At 35.6% G+C, this 24,263-nt stretch overlaps 2 protein-coding genes across 2 annotated transcripts; both read right to left on the bottom strand.

Moving 5' to 3' along the window:
* Positions 1-21,490: 21,490 nt before the first annotated feature.
* Positions 21,491-21,915, bottom strand: LOC111783185. The gene has a single exon (XM_023664087.1). It carries the CDS (start codon positions 21,910-21,912, stop codon positions 21,700-21,702), a length of 213 nt encoding a protein of 70 aa, XP_023519855.1. The 5' UTR covers positions 21,913-21,915; the 3' UTR covers positions 21,491-21,699.
* Positions 21,916-23,324: 1,409 nt separating this feature from the next.
* On the bottom strand, positions 23,325-23,879 carry LOC111783177 (F-box protein At3g07870-like; the record flags this gene model as incomplete). Its single annotated transcript, XM_023664079.1, is given in 1 exon segment — positions 23,325-23,879. A coding segment is annotated over 1 exon segment (504 nt), but the record flags the coding sequence as incomplete, so codon positions are not given.
* Between the last annotated feature and the right edge of the window lie 384 nt (positions 23,880-24,263).

The following is a 24,263-nucleotide window of genomic DNA, read 5'->3' as shown; positions in this document are numbered from 1 at the left end:
TGTCGGTCAGAGTATCAGTATTGACTCATCAATCTTTGGTACAAAGCTGCTCGCACTTTCTTGCTGGGGACCAGATTTCTTCGAGATTTTTTCCTCGATGCTCTCGAGTTGTGTAGCAATCGTGGATAGAATCTTATTTGAGTAATTGTTTTGATGCTGAATATTCTTGATATCCTTTAGAGTTGGATTACCCTTTTCTATTTCTTCGTGAATATTTTTAAAGAGACTGGTTTTGACCTTTTCTCTATAGTAGTTGTCAAATTCAACTTCTTCTAACGGAGGATGCTTTGAATATACCTTACCTCTTCTGGTGGTCTTCTAGTTCTTTAGGATCAAGATACATACTTGTAAAATATTTTCTTCAAACCATTCGAAGAAAGGTATGCTTTCTTCTATGGCTTCAATATGAGAATACCTCTGAGTTATTAATTCATTTCGCTTAGCTTCTTTGTAGGTTTGAAAGAAGGCGTTTCTTTTTTAAGAGTTGGCAGCTGTCGTGAAATATGCTCTGAATAATTCCTTGTCTATTTGGAAATCAGCTCTAATGACATTAAGCTGAGTTTCGTAGACAGATTGAGTATCCATTTCAGTATGGGTTGGAGATCTTGGGTTGAAATTAAAATTTGCTATGATACCAATTTGTTGAAATTAAAAGCCGCTCAAATACCGACTTGTAGAAAATGGACGCTCGCTCTGAAACTAACTTGTTTAGATAACTCTCACAAAACTTTGAAGGGGTGTCGAGAGAGGAGAGACGAGGAGACAAAGTGTAACGCCCCTAATTTTCTTTAACCTAATTAGTGACGTTACCCATGCATATATAACTCATTAAGCGGAAGCTCATCATAAATAACCTTTGAAGAGTCTTTCATAAAGATTTATAAATCTAAAACAAAACCTAGAAAATAAACCTTCAATAACTGAATTTAAAATAAATCCAAATAAAAGAATACTCAATACTATAACTTAAAACAGTCCAATAAAAGTAAACTCCTAAAAATATCCCATCTCCAACTTCCATGGTGTCCTCAGCTCCGCCGTCAACAGTACAATGGCGCCTTGCCTTTACCTGAAAAATGTAGGTAGTACATGGCTTGAGTATTTTATGAAATACTCAATAAGTCACCCCACTGTTGGGGTTAGGAATGTAAACACATGCAACATATGAGTGGAACGTAACTTTTTCATAAACTTTACATGGCCTTGGGCGCTTTTCTATCCCGAGTAGGGTTGGATGTGTGGTACTCCTTCACACATGGCCCATGTACGCGTACATGGACCCACCAGGCGGGCTCATATATGTACCCCTTGGGCCTAGCTTGGTCGGGCACAACGTACTACACGTCGCCAGACACCAACGAACAGAAAAGGGCCCGCATGATATCATGGCAAACATAAATATCGTATTTCATTCTTTCGTAACATAAAGGGGAAGAATCCCGATGCACGTGTCATACATATATGCATTGATGGTGTTAATATAACACATGCGGAAGCAATTTGGATCTTAGGCACTTTTAGAACATCAATTATTGTAAATGACTAGCATGTTCATAAGTATTAAAACTTAATGAGTTTAAATACTAACCTTTTGTAGTTCAAACTCCTTTTGCCTCACGAACCGATTTCGAACCACCACTAGTGTCTTCTCCACTATTCTCCGGCCTTAGAACGGGATTGTGGAATCCGGTGAGTGACTAAACTTGGGAGGGATTTTGTATACGTGAAAGAGAGTGCTTGTGAGAGGTTTTTCATCAAGATGAAGAATCCCTTCCAAGTATCATGATCACTCTATTTAAAGAGTCAAGTTTGCATGTTCATGCAAACTTGAGATCACCAAATCTTGACACTTAAAATTCCACTCAAATGTTTGAGATTATGTGGCAAGCATGCATGTTTGAGTTAACCAAATTTTGACACTCAAAATTCCACTCAAACTTGTGGGGTTTATTTGGCAAACATGCAAGTTTGGTTAAACCAAATTTTGACACCTCAAAATTCCACTAACATGATTTTTCCATTAGATGAAAGTCAACATTTTGACTTTCTTCATTTTAATTAGATGAAAGTCAACATTTTGACTTTCTTCATTTTAATTCAACAATTAATTTGAATAATGAATTTCAAATTAAAGTAACATTAAATAATTAATTAAACAATTTAATTAATATTTAATATTAATTCAAATGCCAATCCCAGTCAATTCCGACACATAATTGATTAAGATATTTAAATCTTATTTAAATATCTCAGATTCTCTCTTTTCGTTTATTTCGTAAATAAAATAAAATTGCGGTTAAATATATCGTATATATGTAACGCATATTCCCTAATTTGAATTCGAACACTTCGAACTCACTCGTCACACTGTTCTATGGTTTAGTCCGATATGAGCTAGCAGAGGGACCTAATGGACCTATAGATCATGGGCTCCAACGATTCAAGATTAACCGATTAAACTCATTAACCTGGTTAACCAACATTCGTTAACTACTAGGACACTCCACTATAGCCTAGTAGTTGCACTCCCCTCACTATAGATATATTTCTGTCCATCTGATATAACCATGATTAGTAAGTCGATCCTTCACAGGTTGTTCGTAACTAGAGCTGGGTCAATTTACCGTTTTACCCCTGAAGTTACTTCTTGTTCCTTATGTCTCACTGATCCTCTAATAAACAATTGGTTTGTGGTCCAACCAGTAAACCGAATCCCTCTCAGGCCAATGAGAGGGTGGGGCCCCTTGTTCAAGACCTGGAGTCAGTGCTTAAGGGAACTACCTTTCTTCTATCCCTAAAAGTGGGTAGGAGTGAATTCCGTCTTGCACCCCACGTCCCCAGCCATTCACCCAGTCTTACCCCTGAAATGGGAGGCCTGTTGAGTCGGCGAACTAGAGCCACTCTCACCCATGCAAATCTAAGGATAATTCCGAATAAACAGGAGTTCATGGTTAGCTCAGGATTAAAACCGAGTTACCTAGGTTATCGAATGAAAAGAAAATCAGTCTCAACAGTAAACGACTTTATAAAGTGAGAGTGGTTTTCTTCATGGTCCGATCTTATGCAATACTCATTGCATAGGACGCCCCCACTCACATGTCTCCACATGCACAATTTAGTGATCGCATTGTTTATATCATATACAAAAGTGGGCCGCATCCATAGTGTCCCCAGAATAAGGTACTCAGCCTTATCCTTATACTATAGATCATTTTGACTATATACTTGAACTTGATCCACTCTTATGTCTCTACATATAGTTCAAGTAGTCATACTATAGCCAGAGTGTTCTTAGTTTATTGGATTTAGATTAATGATCGTAAAGTTCACTTTATTCAATAACAATTTTTTCTGAATAAACAACAATAATAACTTTATTGAAAATAGAATATATCTTTGTTTACAAACTATGAGTTTTAGGACATAAAACCCAACAAACTCCCACTTGGACTAAAACTCTAGTGGGGTTTTATAACGTTGAGTAGAGAGAAATACAATAAACTAGGGCATCACATACTCATGCCTTTTCTCCCACTTGCCCTAGATTACATAACTCGTAGTCCTAGACTCACTAGGTGCCCTTCAAACACTTTAGCCGTGAGGGGCTTTGTAAATGGATCAGCAATGTTGTGTTCTGAAGCTATCTGTGTGACGATCACATCTCCTCGTTGCACAATCTCCCTTATGAGATGATATTTGCGCTCAATATGTTTTCCTCGCTTATGGCTTCTTGGTTCTTTTGAATTTGCAACTGCTCCACTGTTATCACAATAAAGAGTGACGGGAAGATGCATATTTGGAACGACTTCCAAATCAGTTAAGAACTTCCTAAGCCATACAGATTCTTTCGCTGCTTCACAAGCAGCAACATACTCAGCCTCCATGGTGGAATCAGCAATGCAACCTTGCTTTATGCTTCTCCATATTACTGCTCCTCCGTTCAGAGTGAAGACAGATCCTGATGTCGATTTCCTTGTATCTACATCGGTCTGAAAATCTGAGTCAGTGTACCCTGTAAGGATCAGATCCTTAGCACCGTACATTAGCATATAGTCCCTCGTTCTCCTAAGATACTTGAGGATATTCTTAACGGCAGTCCAATGAGTACGTCCCGGATTGGACTGATATCTGCTGACAATTCCCACAGCATAGCATATGTCGGGTCGGGTACATAGCATAGCATACATCAGACTACCGACCGCTGATGCATAGGGAATGTGTTTCATATCCTCAACTTCTTGAGGTGTCTTAGGACTTTGTTCCTTCGACAAATGAACTCCATGCCTGAAAGGTAATAATCCTTTCTTGGAGTCCTGCATCTTATATCGAATCAACATTTTGTCGATGTACGATGCTTGAGACAAAGCTAGTGTTTTGTTCTTGCGATTTCGAACAATTTGGATTCCAAGAACAAACTGAGCCTCTCCCAAATCTTTCATTTGGAATTGTGTCGCCAGCCAATGCTTAATGTCAGTCAGAATTCCCACATCATTTCCAATTAGTAGGATATCGTCAACGTACAACACCAGGAAAGCTACTGTAGAGTTGACTATCCTTTTATAAACACAAGGTTCGTCAACATTCTGTTTAAAGCCATAAGATTTGATCGCAGTATCAAACTTTATGTTCCAGGATCGAGATGCTTGCTTCAACCCATAAATGGATCTTTTAAGCTTGCAAACCCTTTGCTCGTGATCCTGTTCAATGAACCCCTCTGGTTGAGCCATATAGATACTCTCTTCAAGATCGCCGTTTAGAAAAGCTGTCTTAACATCCATTTGCCAAATTTCATAATCATAAAATGTGGCAATAGACAAGAGTATTCTAATTGATTTAAGCATAGCAACAGGTGAGAAGGTTTCTTCATAGTCCACCCCCTCTCTTTGGGTATAACCCTTTGCTACTAGTCTTGCTTTAAAGGTCTGTACCTTACCGGTTTGGTCTCGTTTTCTCTTATAGATCCATTTGCAACCAATAGGTTTTACCCCATCTGGTTGATCTACAAGTTCCCAGACTGAATTGAAGTACATTGACTCCATTTCAAGATTCATGGCTTTAATCCACTGATCTCTATCAACATCATTCATTGCCTGTTTATAGGACAATGGATCCTCAACGCCATCATCAGGTATGATGACTTGAGTTTCTATCAAACCCAAGTAACGATCGGGTTGAGTTATAACCCTCCCACTACGTCGAGGCATTCTCAACTTTTGAGAAGGATGTGATTGACCAGAAGTGTCAGCTCCATCAACAACTCTGGTTGAACGACCAGCTTGATCAACAACTCTTGTTGTTTTATCAGTAACTTCTTTAGAAATCTCACTTAATACTAGTTTGCTACGAGGTTGATGATTTCTTACGTGATCTTCCTCTAAGAATGTAGCGTTCGTTGATACAAACACTCTATTTTCTTGAGGATCATAAAACAAACCACCTTTCGTCTCTTTGGGGTATCCTACGAATAGACATAATTTTGAACGACGTTCTAATTTCTTGGGATTTTGCAACAACACATGTGCTGGACATCCCCAAATTCTGAAGTGACGTAAACTACCTTTACGCCCTTTCCATAACTCATAAGGTGTTTCTGAAACACTCTTAGTAGGAACCATGTTCAAAATGTATGTAGCAGTCTCCACTGCATATCCCCAAAACGGATCGGGTAATTGAGCGAAACTCATCATGGACCGAACCATGTCCAATAGAGTTCTATTTCTCCTTTCTGATACACCATTTTGTTGAGGCACACCAGGGGCTGAGAGTTGAGACCTTATTCCATGTTCTATCATATAGTCCTGAAATCTTAAATCCATGTACTCTCCTCCTCGATCTGATCGAAGTGTTTTAATAGTTTTACCTAATAGATTCTCAACCTCAGTCTTATACTCTCTGAATTTTTCAAGAGCTTCCGACTTGTGATGCATTAGGTAAAGATAGCCATACCTTGAATAATCATCAATAAAACTGATGAAATATTCATACCCTCCTCGTGCTTTGACATTCATTGGACCACAGAGATCTGTATGCACGAGTTCTAAGGTTTCTTTGGCTCTATAGCCTTTTTCGCAAAATGATCGTTTAGTCATTTTACCCTCAAGACAAGACTCACATGGAGGTAAAGAATTGTCTTCTAACTTATTTAGAAGTCCTCTTTTAACCAATCTCTCAATCCTATTGAGATTAATGTGGCCTAGTCTTAAGTGCCAAAGATAGGTATTAGGAGAAATCTTTTGTCGCTTATTTTGAGTTTCAGCTGTTTTAAACATCTCAATATTTAAAATAGCTTTTGTTTTGCTCGGTTTTAACATATATAAGTTGTTTTCTAGTTTTGCAGAACAAATATGAATACCTCTTTTGCAAATGAACACTTCATTGATTTCAAAAGATACTTTATACAACTGTTCTAATAAACAAGAGATGGATATTAGATTTCTTTTCATTCCAGGAACAAAAAGTACATTATCTAATATAATGAATCTATCTCCAAAAAACAACTTTAAATTTCCTACTGATCTTGCTGAGACAACCTCTCCTGTTCCAACCCTGAGTGTTATCTCGCCGTCCGCAAGCATTCTCCAGGAGCTAGTTTCCTGGTAAAAAGAACAAATATGATTAGTCGCCCCTGAATCTAGTATCCAAGTTGAGTTGTCATACTCTACTAAACACATTTCTACAACGAGTAAATCATATTTACCTTGTTGTGTCTTTTCGGCTTTCTTCTCTGCAAGGTATTTTGGGCAGTTTCTCTTCCAGTGCCCGTTTTCGTTGCAATGGAAACATTTTCCTTTATCTACTTTTTGAACCTTGTTCTTGCGGTTAGTAGGAATCTTATTTTTCCCTTTTCCCTTCTTCTTCATCAAAACACTTTTAGAAGTTGAAGGTCCAGACTTATTTTTGGAGGACGATCCTCGTAGTAATTTCTTGGAGATGGCAACATTTGCTTCTCCTGTTTGTCCCTTGTTTGTTAAGAGGGACTGATAAGTCTGTAGCTCATTGAGAAGAGCAGTCAAGTTATATTCTATTTTGTTCATAACCACATTGGTGCGGAACTGGAAGAAGCTCTTCGGAAGAGACATCATGATAAAACTGACTTGACTCTTCTCATCAATGACAGCTTCATTTTCTTCTGCCACATTGAAATGGACCATCATGTCCAGGACATGTTCTCTAACTGAGGTCCCTTCTTTCATACGGCAGTTGTAAATGTATTTTATGGCTTCATGTCTAAGGGAGAAGGACGGTTGTCCAAACATCCCTTTTAGAGATTCCATAATCTCTTTAGCAGTACCCATAACATCGTGTTTCTTAGCCAAGACATCAGATATGCTGGCTAGAATGTACACTCGGGCTTTGTCATTTGCCTTTATCCATCTGTCATATGCATCCCGAGCTGTTCGGTTTGCATTTGAGTTTGGGTTTGGAGGACACTCCTCAGTTAAAACAAACTTTAAATCATCAATGACCAGTATTGTGTTTAGGTTTGATTTCCAAGTTGTGTAGTTGTCGCCGTTTAATTTCTCAGAAGCGAGTAATTGTACTATTGAGTTTGTCATGCTGTGATATAAAGAAAATTCTATTAGTGATTTTGACTTAATCCTGTTTAATCCAATCAGTTTTAGCAAATGTAATAATGTACCCAAATCATTATTAATTTGCAACGATACTTTAGTGAGTTAGAGCAACTGCTACCGAGGGGCAGTCAATCACTCATTCACTAAACCAAGACATTCTTGACTTAAACACTAATCCCAGAATAACTCTTGTTCCTATAGTGTTTTAGTTATCGCTATTTTGGTCAAGAATATACTAACTCTTAGTAATTCTTCGCAAGTGTGACCCACCAATTTCAGACCTCAGAAATCGGCCCCAACAACGCTATCGAATGAAAAGGCCAAAGTTGGGAATGGACCTAAGAAATCCTATCCATTTCTGGAGTTTGCGTTGTTCCGACTCCCATGTTACGACCCTCCGAATGGGTAGTTGCTCTAGGGCAACATGCAGGCGGAACATGGGAATCTCACGGTGCAACCTAGTGGTGGAGACCATAGGACGTGTTGACTTCCTTCTCCCACTTACTATAAATACTTTCTCAATTCCCCTTGTTATTGACTCATGCAAATACCTTCCGAATGGAGGACGCTCCCAGGGCGACACGAGGCCGAGCATGAATCTCACTGTGTGAATTTTACAGAGAGCGTGAAGAGAAAACGATGTATCTTATACACCATTTTCCTCCCACTAAGTATTTTATATGGTTGGGTATACTCATTACTTAAGTATATTCCGGCTAATTAAATATAACTTAAGTCTAGGTGATTTTTCTAAATCTTAAATCACTTAAGCATGCTCATAAAACTCGGCTAACTAAGCTCAAGTACTGGTCCGATCTCCAGGTAGTAGGTGTTCCGTAAACCGTCAACTTAAGTACCTTCAGCCTTAGACAAGATCGTGCCAGGTGAGCTTTCTCGTAACCGCAATTTTATAAGACATCGACCCCTTTTAACTGTTAAAATTGATCGTGCTCGGTTCTTAACCCTTAGTGAGCATGCACTTATCTTTATTATAGATTTTAACGTCTACCTCATTTTATGACGTTGAAAATAACCTATAACATGCTTTATATAACAATTTATATAATCATCCATTCCATGCAATAATATAACAATTTATATCTATCACTCATGGAACCCTAAGACATGCATACTATACATTATAACACTTATAACATACTTGGAATGCATGAAACATGCTTAGCCTATGGTGGGATTTTAAATCTATATGACATACTTTATGCATATACATTTTCTATTTAATTAAAACATACATTCATAATGCATAATTAATTAAACACACTAAAGTGGGTTGGTTTTGGCATTTTAAAGCAAGCAATTAACTAAATTATTACATTAATAACTAAAAATAACTTGAGCCGCTCCCGACGATCACGAACTGGACCAACCAACCCTTAAAAACGTTCAATCGGTCCCCAACGACAGAAAAAACACCCGAACCGCCTCTTCCATCCTCTTCGGTTCAGCTTGCTTATCTCTTCCATTTTCGATCAATTACAACCTAAAGTGGACTCTAATGACTTTATAAAAATTACAGACCTTTCTTCATTTATTAAAGCCCATACACCTTAGGCTTATTACAATAATTGTATCAAATGGAAGCATAAAAAAAATGCCAAAACCAAAACCATCCACTTTAGCAACCACAAATTTCATGCATGAAATGGTACCCACCATGATCAAATTAATGTAAATAAAGTGCCTAAAACTTGCTCTGATACCAATTGATGGTGTTAATATAACACATGCGGAAGCAATTTGGATCTTAGGCACTTTTAGAACATCAATTATTGTAAATGACTAGCATGTTCATAAGTATTAAAACTTAATGAGTTTAAATACTAACCTTTTGTAGTTCAAACTCCTTTTGCCTCACGAACCGATTTCGAACCACCACTAGTGTCTTCTCCACTATTCTCCGGCCTTAGAACGGGATTGTGGAATCCGGTGAGTGACTAAACTTGGGAGGGATTTTGTATACGTGAAAGAGAGTGCTTGTGAGAGGTTTTTCATCAAGATGAAGAATCCCTTCCAAGTATCATGATCACTCTATTTAAAGAGTCAAGTTTGCATGTTCATGCAAACTTGAGATCACCAAATCTTGACACTTAAAATTCCACTCAAATGTTTGAGATTATGTGGCAAGCATGCATGTTTGAGTTAACCAAATTTTGACACTCAAAATTCCACTCAAACTTGTGGGGTTTATTTGGCAAACATGCAAGTTTGGTTAAACCAAATTTTGACACCTCAAAATTCCACTAACATGATTTTTCCATTAGATGAAAGTCAACATTTTGACTTTCTTCATTTTAATTAGATGAAAGTCAACATTTTGACTTTCTTCATTTTAATTCAACAATTAATTTGAATAATGAATTTCAAATTAAAGTAACATTAAATAATTAATTAAACTATTTAATTAATATTTAATATTAATTCAAATGCCAATCCCAGTCAATTCCGACACATAATTGATTAAGATATTTAAATCTTATTTAAATATCTCAGATTCTCTCTTTTCGCTTATTTCGTAAATAAAATAAAATTGCGGTTAAATATATCGTATATATGTAACGCATATTCCCTAATTTGAATTCGAACACTTCGAACTCACTCGTCACACTGTTCTATGGTTTAGTCCGATATGAGCTAGCAGAGGGACCTAATGGACCTATAGATCATGGGCTCCAACGATTCAAGATTAACCGATTAAACTCATTAACCTGGTTAACCAACATTCGTTAACTACTAGGACACTCCACTATAGCCTAGTAGTTGCACTCCCCTCACTATAGATATATTTCTGTCCATCTGATATAACCATGATTAGTAAGTCGATCCTTCACAGGTTGTTCGTAACTAGAGCTGGGTCAATTTACCGTTTTACCCCTGAAGTTACTTCTTGTTCCTTATGTCTCACTGATCCTCTAATAAACAATTGGTTTGTGGTCCAACCAGTAAACCGAATCCCTCTCAGGCCAATGAGAGGGTGGGGCCCCTTGTTCAAGACCTGGAGTCAGTGCTTAAGGGAACTACCTTTCTTCTATCCCTAAAAGTGGGTAGGAGTGAATTCCGTCTTGCACCCCACGTCCCCAGCCATTCACCCAGTCTTACCCCTGAAATGGGAGGCCTGTTGAGTCGGCGAACTAGAGCCACTCTCACCCATGCAAATCTAAGGATAATTCCGAATAAACAGGAGTTCATGGTTAGCTCAGGATTAAAACCGAGTTACCTAGGTTATCGAATGAAAAGAAAATCAGTCTCAACAGTAAACGACTTTATAAAGTGAGAGTGGTTTTCTTCATGGTCCGATCTTATGCAATACTCATTGCATAGGACGCCCCCACTCACATGTCTCCACATGCACAATTTAGTGATCGCATTGTTTATATCATATACAAAAGTGGGCCGCATCCATAGTGTCCCCAGAATAAGGTACTCAGCCTTATCCTTATACTATAGATCATTTTGACTATATACTTGAACTTGATCCACTCTTATGTCTCTACATATAGTTCAAGTAGTCATACTATAGCCAGAGTTCTTAGTTTATTGGATTTAGATTAATGATCGTAAAGTTCACTTTATTCAATAACAATTTTTTCTGAATACACAACAATAATAACTTTATTGAAAATAGAATATATCTTTGTTTACAAACTATGAGTTTTAGGACATAAAACCCAACATGCATGAGGTCCCTTAACATATCTAACATGGCATTACATAAGCAGTGCTAACAACGCATATACGTTTCTTACATTGCATGGCATCTCACATGACTTACATTACATGGCATATTACATAAACATTCCAGTTGCATAAACATCCCATGACATGACTCGATAATTCTACGTGTATCTATGGCATCAATCAACATATTCATGGCATATAATACTAACATCTCATTCATAACTTCACATAACATAAACAGTCAACAGTCAACATAACCCATTACGTTTCATAGCATAAACAGTCACATAATTCATCCATCATATAGCCATATCACATAATAAAAACATGGTGCATGCAGGGGCCACAGGGCACGCACCATCATACAACACGTAGTAAACTAACTCCAACAATAAGGTCACTTACCTCGATGGTCTTGGTTGAAGTCATTCAAAACGAGCTAATCCCAGTGGTTAAATACGTCCTATGATAACCACATAAAAACTTAGTAACTTTTCATAACATACCCTAGCTAAACTTCATGTTATTTATCAAAATAAACCCCCGACCTAATCTATCTTTAACGTTTAGGAACCTTACTGACCTCGGATGGTAAAACTAAGGGCAGAAACGGCTTCAAAAGAGTCAAAAACCTCGGAATCGATATATTATAGTGATACCGAGTCACCAAGCCGAGCTACCGAGCCGACCAACTAAGCTGCCAAGCCGAGCCGCTGTACACGTCAAGCCGAGCGGAGAGCACACGTGCGGAGCCGAGACCAAGGCTGCAGCGTGCGTCCATGTTGGGCCGAAACACACAGGGCCCACGTTTGTTCTGTGGGCCGGTTCAGAGGCCGAAACCCGACCCGACTTTGCGTCTTCTTCGCCCGAACCCTCACGAAAACCCTAATCTGATGTGCCGCCGACGACGCAATCCCTTCCGTTTTCGACGACAGTATGTGGCGTCATCCTCCTTCGTTCCGACGGTTTGCCTTCTTTGACGTAGCGATTCCGACGTTGATGTTAACTTCCACTCGACTCTTCCTCCAAAACAGCAACACAATCAGTTTCGAGAACTCGCCGAACAAGAAAACTACCCACACATTTTTCCGGCTAACACTCGATTTCTCGTACTCTCAGATACCCTCGAAAACACAAACAAGTTTGGAGAGCAAAAATCGTTTTCAAGGAAGGAAAAGAGTTGAATATAGGAATATAAAAGGTCTTTATGACTTTTTCATTAAGGTAGTAACTTCCTTGTTGAAAATCGCAACTTTTCCCGTGAGAACAAATGCATGACATAATATCTTGTCATGTATAGAAATAAAAATAAAATCTGAACCAAATAAGGCGAAATTGGAAAAAATCTGAACCTTTAAGCAAAGACTTTTGAAAAGCCTTTTCCTATTTCACACCATTTAACTCTTTCTTCTTTTTCTGTTTTTGCTCTTTTTGCTTACTCCCTTTTGCTCTCATATTACCCTCAAAAGTAAAGCCTATTTATAAGGTTAAAAATGTCCATAACTATCCAACTTTTTCTTCCCCAGTTTTCTCATCATAATCCACTCACTCCTTCCCTAGAATAAGTATGACTTTCTGACTGAGTTTAAAAACAAAAATTCATAACTACTTCTTTCTCCTCCTTTTCTCTCTCATTTAAGTTTATTCCCAATATCTTGAGTCATCTTTGTAGGAGATTGATACTCTTTAAGGGTAGTTTACATCCTTTACCTTTAAAATGTCATATATTGAGCTTGAAACTCCTAAAGTACTCCTGGAACTCAGGGATTCTTTTACTTTTAAATTTGACGAAGGTTTTTTGCTAAACTTTATTTCAACGCTTTCGTCATCATGTCCGATGATTTGGACAGGATTTTGAGATTCTTTCTTTTGCGAAGGCTGGCGTCTTCTATTTTCGAGAGAGTATTTCTCATTATTTGATCCCAGGAAAGAGTTTTTGGAACAGTCACAGAAGACTTTCCAATATTTACTTCTATGAGCATAGTTGATCCTTTTGGCGAGGATTGTAATGCTCTTAGAGAAATATTTGTATTCATGAGCTTGTAATAAACTCTGAATATGGGGTTTCATCCTTCANCCCTTAACATATCTAACATGGCATTACATAAGCAGTGCTAACAACGCATATACGTTTCTTACATTGCATGGCATCTCACATGACTTACATTACATGGCATATTACATAAACATTCCAGTTGCATAAACATCCCATGACATGACTCGATAATTCTACGTGTATCTATGGCATCAATCAACATATTCATGGCATATAATACTAACATCTCATTCATAACTTCACATAACATAAACAGTCAACAGTCAACATAACCCATTACGTTTCATAGCATAAACAGTCACATAATTCATCCATCATATAGCCATATCACATAATAAAAACATGGTGCATGCAGGGGCCACAGGGCACGCACCATCATACAACACGTAGTAAACTAACTCCAACAATAAGGTCACTTACCTCGATGGTCTTGGTTGAAGTCATTCAAAACGAGCTAATCCCAGTGGTTAAATACGTCCTATGATAACCACATAAAAACTTAGTAACTTTTCATAACATACCCTAGCTAAACTTCATGTTATTTATCAAAATAAACCCCCGACCTAATCTATCTTTAACGTTTAGGAACCTTACTGACCTCGGATGGTAAAACTAAGGGCAGAAACGGCTTCAAAAGAGTCAAAAACCTCGGAATCGATATATTATAGTGATACCGAGTCACCAAGCCGAGCTACCGAGCCGACCAACTAAGCTGCCAAGCCGAGCCGCTGTACACGTCAAGCCGAGCGGAGAGCACACGTGCGGAGCCGAGACCAAGGCTGCAGCGTGCGTCCATGTTGGGCCGAAACACACAGGGCCCACGTTTGTTCTGTGGGCCGGTTCAGAGGCCGAAACCCGACCCGACTTTGCGTCTTCTTCGCCCGAACCCTCACGAAAACCCTAATCTGATGTGCCGCCGACGACGCAATCCCTTCCGTTTTCGACGACAGTATGTGGCGTCATCCTCCTTCGTTCCGACGGTTTGCCTTCTTTGACGTAGCGATTCCGACGTTGATGTTAACTTCCACTCGACTCTTCCTCCAAAACAGCAACACAATCAGTTTCGAGAACTCGCCGAACAAGAAAACTACCCACACATTTTTCCGGCTAACACTCGATTTCTCGTACTCTCAGATACCCTCGAAAACACAAACAAGTTTGGAGAGCAAAAATCGTTTTCAAGGAAGGAAAAGAGTTGAATATAGGAATATAAAAGGTCTTTATGACTTTTTCATTAAGGTAGTAACTTCCTTGTTGAAAATCGCAACTTTTCCCGTGAGAACAAATGCATGACATAATATCTTGTCATGTATAGAAATAAAAATAAAATCTGAACCAAATAAGGCGAAATTGGAAAAAATCTGAACCTTTAAGCAAAGACTTTTGAAAAGCCTTTTCCTATTTCACACCATTTAACTCTTTCTTCTTTTTCTGTTTTTGCTCTTTTTGCTTACTCCCTTTTGCTCTCATATTACCCTCAAAAGTAAAGCCTATTTATAAGGTTAAAAATGTCCATAACTATCCAACTTTTTCTTCCCCAGTTTTCTCATCATAATCCACTCACTCCTTCCCTAGAATAAGTATGACTTTCTGACTGAGTTTAAAAACAAAAATTCATAACTACTTCTTTCTCCTCCTTTTCNTGATAATATATGCCGGTGTTGAGAGACAAAGTAAAATTTGGATAATAATTTAAATAAATCGGTCCATTCTCTAAATTAGATTAAACCATTCCTAGTAAGGAATTTGAGAAGTCTTCATGTCTCTTATCTCGAAGGGGGATAAGAACGGGGATATCTAGTCCTAGTCTGAATAACGGTTTTATTGTGACTTGAACAAGACCAACATGAAGGTAATTAAATTCTTCGCGATATTGGAGTATAAGACATTTTGAAAAAAGATTCAATGATTCCCTATGGCTATGAATTGGGATATTTTTCTATCATAATTTGATGCATGATATTTGAGTAAAATTAAATGTTGAAAATTGGTAGATAGTTTTGGGATCTACTCTTGGAATAGTACAATTTTGGAGTTGGTCTCCAATGTTGACAATCTCGTATTCTTGATTGAGAGTATTTGAGATGGTGAGGTTCCCTCCTCTTCTGTGCTCATTTGAGTTTTCTTCTTCTTCGGTAGAGAATTTGAGACGGTTTGATTTTCTGAGCTTTTTCAAAAATTCGTTCATGAGATGAAGATATGGGAGATAGATAGAGTAGAATCGTTTTTCTTCTCTTAATTTTCAATTAATTGTAGAGAGAGAGAGAGCTACGGATCGATGCCCTTTTTACATTGATGAAGTCATTTTATAGACTTTCGATTTGAAAGTAGATTTTAAAAACATAAACTAAGAGATAAGATTAAATCTACCAAGATAGAACCGTGCGAAACCTTTTCTAAAAAGTAAGAAAAGACAGCAAACTAATAATTTAAAAGACTAGTAATTCACATGTGAGTGTTCATTGTCTTGCTGACAAGTTGTCAATCTTCGTTTGTCATCTTCTCGTTTATTAAAGTTTCCTTAATAAAGATGTCGGGTTGCTGATAAAATTTCTTTGGAATTTTTGTATGACAAAGCAGAAATTAATGATCTTCTGCAGAAGGGTTTTATTAGACCATCCAAAAGCCCATGGTCATGCGTGACTTTTTACGTCAACAACCAAGCTGAGAAAGAACATGGAGTCCCACGACTAGTAATAAACTACAAACGGTTAAATAAGGTTTTGAAATAGATTAGATATTCAATTCTAAATATTTGATGCCAAGAATTTCAAATTCAAAATTATTTTCAAAATTTGATATGACTAAGATTTTGGCCAGATTTCAGAAGAAATAAATACAAAACAGCTTTCAATATCCCTTTGACAATAGGAATGTAAGGTTATGCTATTTGGGCGGAAAAACACTCCATCCCAATTTCAAGAGTTTTCAATTATTTTTATTGGTTCTGATTTTTTTTTCAAAACATCCACCAACATTTAAATACTTTCAAACATTTTCTTACAATAGTCAAAAGAAATGGTTTAGTTGTGTCTAAACCAAAAATCAAACTTTTTCAAACAAAAATTTGTTTTTTCCAATTTGAAATTCATTTGGTAATTAAACCCATTCAAAAATCGTTTGAATTTGCCTCAAATTTAGGATCAAATAACCCTATCGAAAGATTTTTTTTGTTGAGATGTCTCAATTATGTGTCTGCTTTTCTCTCAAATATGAGACTCATTTGCAAACTACTAGTAGAGACTAAGAAAGAATCCAAAATCCTCTGACAACACACCAAAACAGTCCAAAAAATCAAATCTCTTGTCAAATCAATTCAGTGTTTATCTTTGATAAACACAAAAGTTAGTTTAATATTTAACAGTGGAGTCAAACGCATCCATACACGATAGGGAGAATCCTGAAACATTCTTTTGACAAGAAAGAATCTATTGTCCGTCTTCATCCGAGAATATGGAATTCTACTCAAAAGAATTACTTAACGTAAAAAAGAAATATTTTCAATAGTACTCTGTGTACAAAAATTTCAAAAAGATTTTATTAACAAAAGTTTTGTTATCAAAACGGATTCCAAAGCATCCAAATTTGTTTTAGGGACGGATGGGAAGAATCTTGTATAACACAAATTTTTTCTAGATGGAAGTAAATTTAATCTTGGTTTCATTTTCAAATTTGGCCTATGAAAGAATTGAAAACCAATTGTCATTACCTCTCAAGAGAGTTCCTACTCTCAAAACACATTCTCTCTATCCACTTTACCTCATCTCCATTGAAAAAGACTACTTCTTTAAACTCCCCTACTCCAATGACGGAAAAAGGGAAGAAGCCTCCTACTTCTTCTTAAAACTCCCCTACTCCATGACTTGAGATAGTTATGCTATGGACTCTAGTTTCACACTGCTGACCAGATTCCAAGCAAAAGCTGCTGCTCAAAATCAACCGGAGGTTATCACTCCTTAGAGGCCCTCTGCCTCTTCAACACGACCATTGCCGCCATTCCTTTGAGACCTACTGTCTCTTCCACTTCAAAGAGATTTTCTGTCCCCTCAACTTACTCGGACGCAGTTGTTCCCGTTCGATTTTCTCCAATACCTGAAATCAGGACATATTTTCAAAAACTCGTATCCTTGCCCGAAGCTCCTGTAGAGCCAGAGTATGACGATCCAAAAATAAATGAGATCGTCAAAAGAGCATATCCATCGGGATTCTTCTTTATCCCAGAAGTCATATTTCGAATCGCAAGAATCCTTAAAAAATCGCGTATTCAAAACTCAAAATTTTTAAAGTCATGAATTTGATGGATTTGAATCAAGATCCATATACGGAGAAGACTTTTTCAAAACCCTTTGTTCTTCGTTCATTCTCTTATAGAGATTATCAAATGACTTGATTTAATGTTATTTGGTATCAAAATTTCGAGTACCCACGGTTCATCCAATTTTGCCAAAATGCCCATAAAATCAATTATCTATTTTGGTTCATGGTGGACAATTATCTATTTTGGTTCATGGTGGAATATCTTTGGACTCACGAAAGATATATTTCCTGTCCCAGTACCAGAGCCATTCCCCTTAACCATGCGATTTAGCATATAATTTCAAACTGCCTAGATTTTAACTTTGAATTTTTCGAGGGAAAAAAATGAAAATCAAATAAAACAGATCTTCACAACAATAAAAATCAAATGGTGGGATAAATACACTCATACCCAAGCATATCTAAAGGTTGTGACGGTTTGGTTATTTGAAAACGGTCATCTTCAAGATTTATCCGAGGAGAAGACCTCTGAGTTCTTCCACTCAAAATCTAGGCTACTTGCAGCGTTAGCCTCTAGACAACATCAGAAACTGATTTCAAAAAGCTTCTTCAAGAAGGAGCATCTATCGGTTCAACATCTTCTCCTTCTATCGTGGAAGAGGAAGAGACACGATTTATAACCTCAATCATCCATTTTTGGATTCCCAATCACTGAGTGAATAACTTCATCTACAATAGACTGAATAGTCATTAAACTATTAAAAAAAATCAAAAACCAAAAATAAAAAAACATATGTCTTCCTAACATTATTCCTTCAGCTTTATTTCTTTTCCATTTCATTTCTCTAATTTTATTCTTCTCTTTTCAATCCTTATCTCATCTTTCTACCTTTCTTTTCCTTTCTTTTCATTTCTTCCCTATTTTGTAAATTACCTATTATGGATGGTAAATCTTAATTTCTTTCGTATTATGGTAAATTATCTAGTTGTGTGAGCATTTTCTCGGAGCTGCCGATGTCGGACACCCATTAGGAATAACAATAGTAGCAACATTATAATAACTATAATGATCATTTTCCTACCTCTTAGTGTACGCATCCATACCATCATAAAAAATGGGTATTTTCCGCATGAACATGCATGAGGTCCCAACATTTTTATTCATTATCATGTAAGGCAGCCCTCTCCATTTTCCTTCATATCCTATCATTTTCATCATAGCTTTTCATGCATAAATCGGGGTTGTGCATCAAATCGATACATCTTATCTTATATCATTCATATCATGCATCGTGTCATATCATACATATCTCATATCATCAACATATCATGTAATATCATATACTATATCACCAAATGTGTTACCGCATAACATTTATCATATCATCAGTAGATCAAATCATAACACGTGTCATAACATTTACGTATCATTTCATAGTCACATGGTATCATGGACATATCATGGACTTATCCTTTCATATCGTTTCATAAACATATTATAGTCATATCGTTTCATAAATATATCATAGTCATATCATTTCATAAACATATCATAGTCATATCCTTTCATAAATATATCATAGCTATATTGTTTCATAAACATATTATAATCATATCGTTTCCTAAACATATCCTAATCACATCGTGTCCTAAATATTTCACACGTATCAGGCATATAACACGTGGAGAACCACAGAAACGTGTCATCGTACAAAGATCAATTCCTAACTGTACTGATAGTTAGGCCACTTACTTGATTTGCCTTAGCTGACATTCTCCTTAAACTTGACTACGTTTGTATTTTGTCCCTCAAAGTTGCTCCAAGCATCATTCAGAGTTATTTTCTATTAGAACGTCCATCTCATTTTGTTAGTAATACTAATTTCTTAGCTCAATTTAACTTAAATTGAGAAAACGGATCTTATACTAAACCTAATCGCCTTAAATACAGTCAAAGTGACTTCAGAATGGTCGAAAACTTAAAAAACGGTATATAATTTTTTTGATATTGAGCAACCTAAGCCGAGAAGTCGAGCCACCAAGTCAAGTTGAACCAAGACACGAAGTCAAGCCAAGAGGAGCCACAACTGGAAGCTCGTCAAGTATCAGGTACATTTGGCATTGAAGGTGCGGATTATCGCTCCAGTCGGTCGTGGGTGTCAGGCCATCGTGTGATTTAAACTCCCCGCGTATGTCTGGACTGTTGGAGCAAGAACCCTTGAATCAAAGAAATTAACATCAACTTATACGAAATTCGGATCAACCAAGAGATAAGGCTAGAATTAGATTACCTCTCACGATAAAAGATCTAAAAACAATATTTGGAACCTTGTTTTGAATTGAGTCACTCTACAATCAAACTTAAGCAAGACTTGATTGAATGAATAAGATGCAATCTACCCCAATAATGGTATGAAACTTAGAAATGACAAAGATGATACTCAAATTTCTAAGGGGAAAGTCTCAACTTAGAGATCGATTTCATTATCACAAATATGATTTTTACATAATAATTTGTGCGTATTTATACTCTCTCAACAAAGACATTTTTGGCCATGATTTAATCACGGTACCCTTAAATCTCCACAAAAATGAAGTCAATTTGACCTTTTCACCATTATAAACTTTATGAAATTAAAAATAATAAATAAAGTTTTCTAACAACTCATAAAATGATAGTTGAACCGAGCCTATCCAATTTTGTAGATGAAGAATGAATACTTGTTGAATCTTTTTGGCCTTGTTCGTGTAATAGGTCGAGTTGGAACATTTGGAACACCGTGATCCTTAACATATTCCCCCTCTTAAAAGAATTCGTCCTCGAATCAGAAAAATCACATCACTTACATCAAAAAGACTCAAGTCAACAACATTGAAATTAGAATGTACTAAAAATTCTCCGGAAAGATTAATTTAATTCTTTCAAGGACTTAATAATGGTCATCCCCTCTTTGATGTAACTTTGTGTGAGATGAGTATAGCTCCTTTTGAAAATGTATCCAAACTCAGTCACCGGGTTGAAAAATGATTTTCTTCCGTCCTTTGTTAATTCTTGAAGCAACTTTGAAATTTTGTTTCTCAATTCTCTCCTTCACCTTTTTGCATAATGTTTTGATCAAATCTGTCATTTTTGTGGCGGCTTCACTCACAAAAATATTAGAAGGAATAGGAAGAAAATTAAGAGGATTAAGCGGATTAAATCCATAAACAACTTCAAAATGAGAACTATGAATGGTAAAACTCTACCAACCGCAACCATTCATCCCAAGACTTAATATTTTTAAAAATAATAGCCCTAAGCAACACTCCTACCTATTAACCACCTCAGTTTGCTCATCGGGAGGATGGGAGGATGACATGCAATTGAAAACAATAATTTGGTACCCAATTTACCCCACTATACTTCCAAAGTGTCTTAAAAATTTAACGTCCCTACTACTAACATATTTTGCATCATCGTTATTGTTGCAAGTAATAAAATGAGTCATTTTACTCTTACAATAAAAATACTATCTCTTACCATTTTTAGTGTGCCCAAACTAATAACAAAATTTATAGATATATTAGTCGGAAGTCCTTTAGTATACAATCCATTTGGTTGTGATCTAGTTTTAGCTTCTTTGCATTTAAAAAATTGGTTACAAAAATTATGAACATCATGTTTCATCTTCGGCCGTTTATACAACATATTATAAGTTTTATTAATCCCAAAATGCCTCATTAAGGTACCAACATGTGCTTCACTAAAAAAAAAATCTCTTATATAGCATTTAGGAATATAAAGCTTACTTTTCTTAAATAAAAATTCATGAAACACGTAATAATCATCTACAACTTTTTTTTTCGTAAGACAAGATGCATAAATAGTTCTAAAAGTGTTGGTCATCTCTAAATAATTCTTTAATATGCACGGAAGAGTTATATTTGAATTCATCGATAGGATAGTATTTTATCTTTGAAAGGAGTTGAAGTTTTTCCCCTTCACCCCTCCATTTGATTCGAAAAAGGAAGAAAGAAAGAAAAAATAATAAGAACAGGAGCACAATTCATTGGATAAGTGAAGAATTTGGGAAAAGGATGAGGAGAAATAAGAAAGCAAGTAGAAATCTCTGTTTTTCAAGATTTCTCAGATTTCTTTCGCAATTCCTTTATCCACTTCAAGCTTGCCTTCTTAAATATGCTCTTCTCTGACGAGGAGGATCCCCCCTCCTCCTTCTCCTTCTTCTTCTTCTTCTTCTTCTTCCCGTTTTCTGCCGACGACGGTGGAGGGCCTGGGTCAGGGTTGGAATCCCATTGATCTGCCCATGACAGACCACCATCTAAACCCATACCTCCTTTTCTTCCTTTTTCTTTCTCAACAACTTCTCTCCCCTTTCAACATCAAAGTTGTGGTATTTTCAACATAAAACTACTTGGAAAAGTTTCTAATTATGGATGGCCCTAGTTCTTTACAAGAAATGGATTCATTGGTTTCACCGAATGATTTGGTTCATCACAAACACTTGGTTGGTCCTATAAACCTCCAACCAACCGTAGTAACCCCTTTTTTTTTTTTTTTTTTTTTTTTACCACCAACTGTAGGATGTCTAGTAATATAATAGTGACTCAAATAAAGCACTTCAGAGATGTAGCAATCTTTGTAGGTTATATCTGCTTAGTTTTTCTCTTGTTCTATGAATATATATGGTGTTTCTATGCTATACAGCCAATGGAGCTTAATAATTTTTGGTGTGCGTACTACAGACGTTTGAATAAAACCAAAATTTGAAAAAAAAAGTTAATAATTTTTTTGGGCTTTCTCAGTAGATTTTTTAAAATCCAAATTGTAGGAGTCATCCATTTTTTTTTAATACCTCCTCTAGTCTTTTTAGACTTTAATTTCGATTTGATTATTATCATTTCAGAAATTGGAATGTTATTAGACAATTTTTATTGTTTAATTTGTGTAAAATTTTAAATGTATTATATTAAGATGAATAAATTAGAGTTTAAGTAAGATAGAAGAAAGGAGGTAGTTTTTCAAGTAAAAAAGACAAAGGTAGATTTTACTATATTTTAAGAATGTTGGGTTAATTTAAATAAAATATTCATTTTTTTCATATTTAAAATATAATTTTTTTTGTTATTCATTTTGTAGATGATTTTTTTTTTTTTTTTTTGGTTTGTTTTTGTATTTTTATTAAGAATTTAAATTTATTATTATTTTTTTTTTTATTATTATTATTTTTTTTTTTTGTAAGAAAGATAATGCATTAGCTATCACATTATCCTTACCNTAATATATGGGAGAATAAGATATTTAAAAATATTAAAATATCACATAGGTTTATTTTTGTTATCATATTTATAATATTTTTATTATTGTTTAATTTTATACCATTAATAATTATAATTATTTTATTTTTATTATATCAATTTATTAAATTAATTAAACTTTTTTTTATTATTAATAAAACGAATAAGTGACTTTAAACTAATTATTTTTTTTATTATATTAAATTATTAAACTAATTTATTTATTTATTTATTAATAATATGCCTCGAGTTTATTTATCTAATTTTAATAAAAAAATAAATAAATAAATAAAACTTAAATATGTGTATTTTCTAATCAAATTTTCATAAAAATAAAATAAATTAAACCATTCATAAATTAATTTATTAATACACTTCCTTCTCTAATTAATAAAAATAAAAAATAAAAAATAAAATAAAAAATTTATCTATGATTAAAACTCATATTTAAAACAAAATTTCAATCTCAATTTCAATATAAATTATACTCAAAATTTTCATATTTTTCCAGTCAAAATATCAAGAAGAGCATTAAAATTAAAGCAGTCGATGTTGTGAACCGAAAATTCTCTCGCGATTGTATCATCCATCAACTTCTCCATCTTCTCCGTCTTCGGATCATACAACACTAATTCAGCTCCCGCCCAAACACACAAGATCTTTCCATCTTTACATATTTTAACCTGTTCCACAGTTGATTGTGAAAAAGAAAGAATATTTTTGCTCACATCTGGTACGCTGGTACTAAATGCTTTAATCCACGAACCATCTTCTTTCATCTTCCACATTGTGTACTCGTGCCCCTCCATAGAAAGGGTTAGATGAAGAGCACCATTAAATACTCCAATGCAAGGAAAATAACCGTCATCATTAGGAAAAGGAATGTGCTCGTACTTCTCATCTTCCATATTTAGACGATAAATAACATCGTGATGAAGATCATCTTGTCCAACCCAATGCAACCCTCCATTCAAGTAAACACCATGACATCCATTAAAAGATTATAAGGAAATTTTTATTTGATATTTTATAAGGATAAAAATAAAAATAAAAAATTAAACTTTAATATTGTTTTCTATTTTGAATTAATTTAAACATACTTATTAAAAAATTGAATAATAAGAAGAAAAAAAAAAAGAACAAAAAACCAATTATAAAATCTAGAGGTGTACATTCAACCCGACAACACAGACCAACCCAACCGAAACTATAAGGGTTGGGTTGGGTTGGATTAGCATTTCGGGTAGAGTTGGGTTGATTTTTTCTGAACTGAACTAAATTGATTCGGTTTTGGGTTCATGAGCAAAACCTTCGAGTTGACCCGAGCTAAATTAAAATATATAAAATGTATTAAGACTTTTCTTGTATTAGTGTGTTTGTCAGAG

The sequence above is a fragment of the Cucurbita pepo genome, chromosome LG20 (assembly GCF_002806865.2).
Source record: "Cucurbita pepo subsp. pepo cultivar mu-cu-16 chromosome LG20, ASM280686v2, whole genome shotgun sequence".
Lineage (NCBI taxonomy): Eukaryota > Viridiplantae > Streptophyta > Magnoliopsida > Cucurbitales > Cucurbitaceae > Cucurbita > Cucurbita pepo.
Note: the sequence above shows the minus strand (reverse complement) of the source record. Positions and strands in the feature narration are given on the sequence as shown.

What these genes read in the sequence shown, in the direction of transcription:
- LOC111783185 (XM_023664087.1), bottom strand. Translation starts at nt 21,912, where the DNA reads ATGGGTTTAGATGGTGGTCTGTCATGGGCAGATCAATGGGATTCCAAC.